Source organism: Syngnathoides biaculeatus, chromosome 3, assembly GCF_019802595.1.
Source record: "Syngnathoides biaculeatus isolate LvHL_M chromosome 3, ASM1980259v1, whole genome shotgun sequence".
Taxonomy (NCBI): Eukaryota; Metazoa; Chordata; class Actinopteri; order Syngnathiformes; family Syngnathidae; genus Syngnathoides; species Syngnathoides biaculeatus.
This window is the reverse complement of record NC_084642.1, coordinates 28,748,863-28,759,375: the sequence shown is the minus strand read 5'-3', so window position 1 is coordinate 28,759,375 and position 10,513 is coordinate 28,748,863. Positions and strand designations below refer to the sequence as shown.

At 39.7% G+C, this 10,513-nt stretch overlaps 1 protein-coding gene across 1 annotated transcript in view; it reads left to right on the top strand.

Annotated features, from left to right (window-relative positions):
* Positions 1–676: 676 nt before the first annotated feature.
* Positions 677–10,513, top strand: part of kcnq1.1 (potassium voltage-gated channel, KQT-like subfamily, member 1.1) — a 50,166-nt gene continuing 40,329 nt past the window's right edge. The window contains 3 exon segments of the mRNA XM_061815173.1: positions 677–874; positions 877–1,135; positions 10,353–10,443. Of these exon segments, the coding sequence (XP_061671157.1) occupies positions 820–874; positions 877–1,135; positions 10,353–10,443 (405 nt within the window). The 5' untranslated portion in view covers positions 677–819.

Below are 10,513 nucleotides of genomic sequence, written 5' to 3'. Positions count from 1 at the left end.
AAACTGCAGCATCCCAGTTGTGACCCTTCTTTGCTGTTTGGCTATGGTTTGATGAAATGCTTGTTAAATGCTATGTACTGTGGGTCCAGCTAACCTACAAGTTACAGCAAATGCAGCCAAAATAGCAGAAATTATCAAATTCTGTTAAAAAAAAATGTGGACTGGTGATGCTATTGTGTGGTTGAAATTAAGAAATTGTCCAATAATCTGTTTGAAACCAGGTACACACACCATCACACTGGAAGACACATTTCCTTGCAAAGGTACAACACGTGCAGCCCAGTTGGGGAAACGTGTGTGTGTGTGTGTGTGTGTGTGGGGGGGGGGGGGGCAATGAGGGAGTGTTTGTATTTTTGTTTAAAAAAAAAAAATACCAACCACTCCTGTGGTTTTACATGTTTTAATGTTGTAGCGTTAGGGTACGAAATACAAAAAATAAAAAAATACATTTGGAATGTGTCCGTCCCATGAAAATAAGTTGTGATGGCAGTTTGGCTCATTTCGATCAAATATCAGAAAGGTTTGCAGTACACAGTGCATGTAAAGTTAACTTTCAGTTTTTATTCATTTTGTATCCATATTAAGTAAGGCTATTTAATAAACAACATGTAATCATGATTTTTTTTTTTTTTTTTTTTTGTGATAGCGGTGGTGGTGGAGGAAAGCCCCCGGAATGTTTATTTCATGGAACGCCCTCCCCCGGATCTTGGCGGGGAGGATGGTTGTTTTGTTTCCAGGAGTGTTGCGCAACAGTGGATCTGCAATTGCTATTGACCCCAAAATAGCAGCTGAGAGGTAGAAGAACAGCGAGAAGACACGATGTCGAATTTTGGACGCTCACTGGAAAGCGCACGCAGGTCTCCAGATGCGCCCCGGGGAAGAGATCACAGGACTGGGAGCTCTCAGACACAAACCCTTGCGCGTCAGACCATCTCGGGATTTACAGCGCCAAGTCGGTTTCTCAACGGGCACCCCAAGTGTATCTTCAACCGTACTTACTTCAGTCCCGCATGTCGGGGCTCACGTACGGCAGCGGAGGCCACTCAGTCGTCACTCACGCCTGTATCCAAGGACGCGTCTACAACTTTTTGGAAAGGCCCTCCGGCTGGAAGTGCTTCCTTTATCACTTGACTGTGTGAGTTTTATGATAAATATCATCCTAACAACCAATGGATGCATTAACTGTGTACGGAAATATAGCCTAACTTCAATTGTCACTTCAAAGCAAAGCTATGTTCATTTCTAGACAGTCAGACAAGCAGAAAGATAGATACTCAAAATCATGTAACTCTGGTTTTTAGGCGCTAGGGTTGTGGGGTGCTGTTCCTTTTCACTGCGTTCTGGCCAGCCTCCACTCGAAAAGACGTCAAGCAAGCTGCCCCCATATTTTTGTGGCATTACGGTAATATGCATCAACAAGCAAAGAAAGCCATCTTCAAAATAAAAGCTCCCGACTAATACGTGGATTTCAATGCATCCTAGTAAAAAAAAAAAAAAAAAAAAAGTATTCAGTATATATTCAGTATTGCAGCAACAATCCAGTTCTGGGGGACGATACACCACCCCAGGTCTCCAACAAAAGAGGTCCCATCCAAATCTGATGCGGAATTTCAAAATAAAAGTCCACTGAAAGATGCATATTTCACTCACAACAACTAATCAAAAAAATGTAATTAAAAAAAAATCGATGAGATATTCCAACACCAGTCAAGCCCTGGGGGACACTACACCACCACAGTTCTCTAACAGAAATGGCCCATCAAAATCTGATGCGGCATTTCAAACTAAAAATTCTCTGAAATATGCATATTTCACTGTCACAACCACTGATTTAAAAAAATACAAATGAAAAAATTCGTAGAGGTATTCCAACACCAGTCCAGTTCTGGGTGACACTATATCACCTCAGGTCTCCAACAAAAGAGGTCCCACCCAAATATGGTGTGGGATTTCAAAATATGTGTCCCCTCAAGTCTCCCTATCATCTTTGGATGGAGACTTGTCCCCAACAACTTGACTGGTGATGCAATACCTCATAGATTTTATTAATGAATATTTTGAATCACTGGTAATAACAGTGAAATAAGCAGAGTTAAGGAGACATTTATTTTGGAATGCCACATTAGTTTTGGGTGGGACTATTGTTGGAGACCTGGGGTGGTCTAGTGTCCCTCAGAACTGAACAGGTGTTGTCTCCTTGATTTTTTGTTTTTTTAATGAATGTTTTCAGTGGAAGGGAGAATAAAATGTGCATATATCATTAGACACATGTGTGTGGTTGAGACTTACTGTATTTTTGATGGAGATCTGGGGTAATGTCGTATTTCCCAGAGCTGGACTTGTGTTGCCATACCTCATAGAATTTTTTTTTAACAGTTTTTTAAATCTGATTTTTTTTTCTGGGAGGGGGGGGCAAATCACTGAACCTTAATCTAGATTGGCATCAGTCACCCATTGGTGAATGAAGGTGTGTGTGCGTGTAAATTGATGAATGTGAGGCTTTGTAAAGCACTTTGGTCACTGATAGTGTCGATAAAGAGCTATATACAAACCCAGCAATGTCGCAACTTCATTGGAATTGGGTTTGTAAGTGCAGTCCTTTTTTTTAAAAATATAATTTCATGAAAAAAGACATACTAACAGTCATGTATGCAGATATCAAATAAGCTATTTTTTCATGCATCTCAAGATTCAAATTAACCTTGCTGGTTGCATTCTTGGTTATGTTACAACAGTGCCTATTTATATAATTATTTTAAATCTGCAGCGTTAGTGTCAATTTTATTTTTTGAGTTAAAATTCTAAGTTCCTAAACCTGAAGTCTGTGTTCCCCGACTCAACGTTCTCAATTACTATAATTTTAATTTCTTGTGCATAATCCCCCCCCTCACAAAAAATGGCAGAAGTAAATTGTGCGCATTATACATAGGTACTGATTTATTTACTTTTGAGTCTGACTCGTGACTGAAAGGTATGTTTAGTATGTTTTTCATAAAAAAAAAAAAAAAATGGAGCCGGAATGGACCCATCCATTTTTCCACCCCACGTCGTTATGTTGTTGTATATGGATTTCTGTATCTCCTGCCATGAAAATCCTCTTGAGGCATTTATTTTGGAGAAGAAGCAGGAAGTGACACCCACACTGGCGGGTTCATGTATTTATACCAGTTTTACCACTGGGAAAGTAGCTGTTTTTTCTTGTGTGTGAGCCAAAATGCAGTCTCAGTGGTATTGCAAAATGTATTGCTGAATATTGCTTGAACAGTCTGGAGGATGGATTTACTCTTCACACGTTTCCAAAAGACCCGGTTCGTCGTGAAAAAAGAATTGCACAGGTGCAAAGAACGAGAGCTTCGTGGGTTCCAAATGACAGGTAGGTGTCTATAGAGATATTAAAAAATAATAATAGTGGGGGGGGACGTAATCCTCTCAGAAGTAACAAAAGATCCGTGTCATAATAACTTAAAAAGTACGTAAGTCAGGGGTGCTAAATGTGTCGACGTGTGTGGCCGCAGTGTTGTCGTTGCTCACGGCTGCGTCGTTGTTGTCGCTCGCGGCCGTAGCGTTGTTCATCACTGCCGCGGAGGTGGATCGGGCGGGGAGGTGGTTTGCCTGCGTGCAGGAGGAGAAAGGAGCTCCCCCCCACAGCGGCCAGTTACTTCACCCGGCATGGGTCCTCCTGAGTACGCTACTTACTGTCATACAGTACATACTGTCGGGGAGTGTGTTGTTAGTTAGAAGTGATCCATATATCTAAATATGGCTCGAAACAATAGGGTAATATTGCCCGAGTCACTTGACTCGATTGTGAGATGTTCTCTTTTTCGAAAAGAGCTTCTGTGTCAGAAGGGGCGTCGTAAAAATCAGAAAATCTCTTTTGTTCGTCTCCCACAGCAGGTGGCACAGCATCTTCTTAATGGTGACTGTCCCAGTGTGACAGCTGTAAATGACGTAGCAGGTATCTGGCTACCGCTGGGATGTCTAGTGAGACTTCCGCAACTTTGAGCCTGAATGACACGCTCCCTGCTCATTTTTTTTTTTTTTTTGGATAGACGTTGAAGTGAATAATATTATATGTAATTTTCATAACAACATCAATCATGCAATGTACAGTGAAGAATTATTTGAACACCCTGCTCTATTGAAAGTTCTTCTTTTCCTTTGGGCTTGACCCATTAGGGGTCGCCACATTGTGTCATCTCAGTTTAATGCATATTTGTTTGGCACAGTTTTACGCCGGATGCTCTTCCTGACGCAACTCCTTTGCATTTAGCTCTTTGGTCTTGGACATGTTGCAAGTTTGAGCCTTACTGATTGTATGGGGTGGACAGGTGTCTTTATGCAGCTAACGACCTCAGGATAATACATGGAGTGGAGGTGCACTTTTAAAGGCGGAGTAACAGGTCTTTGAGGGTCAGAATTCTAGCTGATAGACAGGTGTTCAAATATGTATCAGACAAATTAATCGTTAAAAAAATCATACATTGTGATTTCTGGATTTTTTTCGATTTTCTCTCTCACAATGGACATGCACCTATGATGAAAATTTCAGACCCCTCCATGATTTCTAAGTGAGAGAACTTGCAATGTAGCAGGGTGTTCAAATACTCATTTTCTTCACTGTATACAGGGATGTCAGTAGACGTTGAATGACAAACATCATTCATTTCATTATGGTTATTTTTTTGTTTAATGATAATGCTTTGCCAAAATTCTCGAGTGCTTAATTTGAAACCCATTAAAATATTTTTTACATTTTATTTTCATGTTCTCTTTAAAGAATTGTACCCATCTTACAAATTCTGACTGGGTAATCAAAACATTAGCACAACTGTGCATTTTGTAATTTACTCAATAAAATTATGGCTGTGAGTTTAAAAAAAAGAGCAAGTAAATAAATAAGTATTACATTTTCAAAATAGTTCAGAATAATTAAAAAAAATGAAAATATAGATGATATTTCATGTCTTAATCATCTAGGTCGAAGCAAAACCATGCATTGTAAAAATGCATTATATATAGGAAAAAGGACTTTCTAGAATTTTGAGTTCAACTTTGGGGCTGCATATTACACATGGGTGTGCAAGATACATGTGAAATTAAGTAAGTACAGGTATATGCAGTCTAATATATCAAATAGGGTACCATAAAGGTTTTATATCATCTTATATTGAAAAGTTGTACAGCAGAGCAGATGTGTCTGGAATAATTAAGTCAAGAACAAATCAAGGATTCAGCCTTCTCAAAGCATGCAGCAAATTTGTTTATACACTGTCCTTCCTTTTGCAATCATGTGGTTTAAAACCTCATGTGTGGCAAATTTTGTTTCGCTATGCAAAATCAATTTGACACTTGAGTCAGGAAGCTCGAGGATTATTATTATATGAGTATTTGGCAAGTGAGCTTCAGTGTGTATCACTATCACAGTATATTTGGCAGGCTTGACAGTCAGTTAGATCCAGACTTGGAAGTTTTTCGAAATGTTGTTTGTAAACCTCCATTATCCCAAGACGGGGTGCATGCTGTGATACTGTGACATGTGCCCTGACAATGGACAGCCAATACTTGGCAACACATGTACAAATGCACTATAAGCAGTAGATGGAACCCAAGTGACCCTGGGACCTGATTCGGTTGTGGAGAGGAGGAAATGCGATGTTGTTTGTTTGAGCTAAGGTTGTCAGTCTTTTGTGTATAATTCTATTTGGCATTAGATGAAAGTAAATACTTCTGTGTTACAGATTCTCATTGGAGTGATATAGAACGTTATTTGGTCATGTTACGTACATGAAATGTATTCTTTACTTGAATCAGAGAATGCACTCTAAATTTACTGTGAAAATACCCTAAAAACACCTTTGTCAGCCGCTAATCCACAAGCACAGAAAGGTTCATGCTGCTCAGGCTGTAGAATGAGGTGATAAGAGTCCTCACTGTGAAAACTAGACCTCCCTCTAGACATAGTTTCTATCACATCTGCTCATATACAGTAGGAATGGGAGCGTTTTAAGGGTTGTGGAAAAATAGTCAACATGCTATCAGCTTAGTAGCAATTTAGTTCCCACTACCACTGAAGACTGTTTTACCAAGATAAGACATTCCAATATAGAGCTTCATGCCCTAGTTGTACAGAAGGTTACTGAGCTGTCATCAATGAGAAGCATTTTTAATGTATTCCTTGTGGCAATACTTATTGTAATCACAGTTTCCCTTACCTAACCCTGACAACAACAGAAAAAGCAATTGTTATATTTTAATTCAGACACAATTTTGATTGAATCAAATTATTTAATCATTGCTACCTTGTATTTCATTTAATGATATTTTCCCCAAAAAGGGAACATGGATGAAAAGAGGGATTTTTGGCAGGAAACGCAATAGTGCAGCAGTAATCCTGTCGTATTTACGATCAGCTTTTGATACATCTCGATACATGTACAGACACATCTGCAGTGACACAATATGTGTTTCGGGTATTGAACATTACACACCCTCTCTCGGGTAACCTTGAGCAAAAATTAGCAAATCCAGGAAAAATGAGGAATGGTGGTTATTGAATGATTAAAGTTAAAAAATGTTCCACATATCCTGGCCCCCAATTTGTGCCTGAATACCAACACTGCAAGGTGCATTTCCTCTGGCCACATCCTTCTTAAAGCTCAAGTGTCGTCAAACAGATGATTTTTGGTATATTATTAATGAAAAACCCACAGCCAATATGGTCCCATGTGTCGCAAAGCCCGATGCGCAGCCTTCGCAGAAGCTGTGACCGCCGAACGCGGAGCCTCAGCCGGTGTGGCTGAGTTTTGGCGCCGTGGTATATAAGGAGGAGGTGGAGCTGAGCTCTGCTGCTTTTAGGGGTATGTTCAAAGTCGCCGCAATATGCGATGAACACTATCGAGACGAGGCTGAGTGAGACATTGTTGGCTGGGCGACGCGCACATCAACACATTTCATACGCGGATCTTTTGTCACGTTATGAGAGAGACCGATTACGTGGTCCGCCCCAAACTATTATTTTTTTTAGTAGCTGTATGCGCACATCAACATATTTCGTACGCGGATCTTTTGTTACGTTATGAGAGACCAATTACGTAGTCCGCCCCAAACTATTACATTTTTAGTAGATGTATCCACACCTACCTGTTATTTGGAACCCATGATGCTCTCGTCCTCTCCACCCATGCAATCCATTTTTCACGACGAACCGGGTCTCTTGCAAACTTATGAAGGGTAAATCCATTCTCCCGAGTGTTCAAGCAATGTCGAGCAATGCAACGAGCCGGAATTTTGGCTAACACGAAGGAACAACGAGCTACCTTCCTGGAGGTAAAACTAATGGAAACAAACGAGTCCATGAGAGGGCGCCGCTGTCCTTTACGTCACTTCCTGCTTCTTCTCGAAAACAAATCCCCTGAGAGGATTTGCATGGCGGGAGTTACAAAAAGCTGTATACGTCAAAATCCTGTTTTGTGGTGAAAAAACAAATGGGACCATATTGGCTGTGGGTTTTTCATTAATAATATACCAAAAATTATCCGTTTGACGACACTTGACCTTTAAGGTGTTTTCTGCTGTGTCAGTTCTGTACGAGGGATTGCATTTTGTGTACACCTGTATTGTCCAACGGATGGTAGGCTTTGCAGAGGGTTGGACAAGCAAAGCCTCAGAAGGCAGGCACCAGGTTTTCCAGACTTGACTGTGGCAATCCTCCATCAGCTTGCCATACTAAGCTATTTTCCTTTCAGCCACCTCTTCGATATGTCCTATCATCAAACTGTGAGATCCAGCTTGACCACCTGCCTTGTTCCTTTTGATAAGAGTGTCGTGTCTGGTCTCCATCATGTAACCTGAGATTCTTTCCCAAATTGCTCATCAGTGTCCAGTCCTTGGCTGTTTCAAAGACACGTATCACTGCCTCTCTCTGTACCTTCAGCCTCTCTCCAGCCTTGGCAAAGGAGATGTTTTACTTGGCTGGTCTCCTCTGTTGTATGGCTGTGGCAATGGCTGAACAAATGGAGATAGTGATTGTCTTCAGAACCTGGTCATGGTGCCAACAATAGTGGCCATCTCCCAGAGCTTTTGTTCTCAGTTGTCATCCTCCCTCCCTCTACACAGGGATCACACCGGGGTCTCAGCTCTGCCCCTGTCGTAGAGGCTTGATGGTGTCATTCAGATAACATGCACAAGGTTGTGATTTAATTCCCTGTGCGCCACACAGGTCTTAGGAACATATTTGCAAGGTATTTGGGGACTGGTATCTCTATCTCTATCTCTGTGCTGCTAAAGCCCGTGGAATATCTATTTGCATAATATTTTAAGATTGTTACGATATGGTGTGATCTATATACTGTTCCGCTTTTATGATGTCTTGAGGACACTAAAGTTCGACGGCCATGAACATCTTAAATTATATATGAAAAGAAACCAAAATGTTTGGACACAGTGGCACTTGTAAATGCTCCTCTGTTTACACCCAACTGCACACCAATCTCAAAATTAGGTTTGAAGACGGACAGTGATTTTAAATTGGGATTGTTATTATGTGAATTGGACAGACAATTAAAAAAGATGTTGGTCTTAATGTTTTTTTTTCATTTCTGGTTAACCAAAAGTTTTGATCAATTGATTGACATTCTGGCCTCCCTCCATAGGCTGCCTTTGCACTTGAGATTTCATTGTAATACTCCTCTCTTTTTCTAATCTCTAAATGGTCTCGCCCTGCCTTACCTCTCTGAAGTGCGCCATCGCTCCTCTCCTGGCTGGTGCCTCAGGTCATCTAATACAGTATGTTACTTTTGGAGGATCTCAAGTCCAAGCAAGAGCTCAGAGCTTTTTCTTTTGCTGGTTCCAAACTATTTAATGACCTCCAAGTGTGCTTTAGACTAGCAATGTCAGTGTCTGTTTTTAAAATTCACCCTGACAACCCATTTTTATATTCCTTGGCTTTTAACACAGCATGAGACAGACACACTTGTTTTAGTGTATATATACTGTGTGTATACTGTGTGTGTGTGTATATATATATATATATATATATATATATATATATATATATATATATATATATATATATATATATAGGTGGCACGGTGGCGCAGCTGTCAAGCGTTGGCCTCACAGTTCTGAGGACCTTCATGTTTTGCATTGTTTTTCAATTATGTAACATTGCAATATTAACAGTAATTGCCTCGTGTTTTATGTTTGATTTGTATTAATTATTCGGCACTTTCTTTCTGCAGAGCTTGATTTATATAGTGCCTTATGAATAAAATTTATTTACAAGCATTATTGTCCTCAGTATTTCTTTTTTTGCAACATTGCTCAGTCATGGCAGCTCTAAGAATTGACTGCCATTTCAATTTATTGTTAATATTGCTATTATGGACGGGTTTGTTGGCTCTAATCAATTATATTCATCCATTACAAAGTTGGCCGCTGAAACAGCCGCTTGCCTATGAAATTGCATTCCTGTCCCTCCGTGTCTTTGGAACAGCCATTGCTGTAAAAGTAGATTTTCAAACAAATGCTACTATACAGAAACCTAATCAGCCTACCCCAGGTAACAGCAGGAATACAAAAAAAGATCTAAATACAACTACTTACCTACATTATTCCTGGCTTGTTTGGTGGAATCATGAATGAAGTACATGAGTGATTGTGTAATTACCTGCCTGTTTTTTTGCATGCAGGCTTGTAGCTGTATCGTATATGAAGTTGTGAACCACACCCACACACCCCAACCCAAGTGAAGTGTTTTTGAAAATGTAATGTCTTCAAGAATGGGTTGTCAACATATACTCGAGAAATAACAAGCTGTCCTGTCATAGCCACATATAATTTTCCCATTTGTGCTTAGATCTCAAGAAAAGCCTTTCTATCTATCTGAAGCATGTTTGGTGTTTATAAACGCTGTGTCCTTATTGCAACTTACTCTAACTTTAACATCTTTTCCACGAGGGGTATTGGGAAGCAATTTATTGTTAGTTGACAGTTTGCTTATTGATGTGTTAATACACATTTGTTTGTTTTCGTTAAGTATGTGACATTCATTTTTAAACTTTGGTTTATCCCTCTCCAAGAGTGGGATATTCATGGTAAAAATATAAAAAAATGGGACAAATGTCTCGAGCACATGTTTTTATTGTAAGGCTACTTTTAAATGTATATCTAATAAGTGAAAAAAATAAGCATATTAGTCCAATATGTAGTTCATCATTATTCCTGAAAGTGATGGCAAAATGATATATGATGTAGGTGTAAAATAAGGAAGAACAACAACATAACAAATAACCTTTATTAAAACAATGACCTTTGCACTGTTTTCAATCTTTTCATCCTTCTCTTTTCACCTTCCTCATAATTCTTGGTTTCCTGATCCTCAACATTTTGTCAACCATCCCCCTGTATTCAACATTGGCTCTCTCAATTCTCTTCTGGGTGGTAAGTATTTATTCTGAGTCTCAAATAGAGAGAGACTTTCTCGTAATAAATGAGATCGCAGTTATGGACT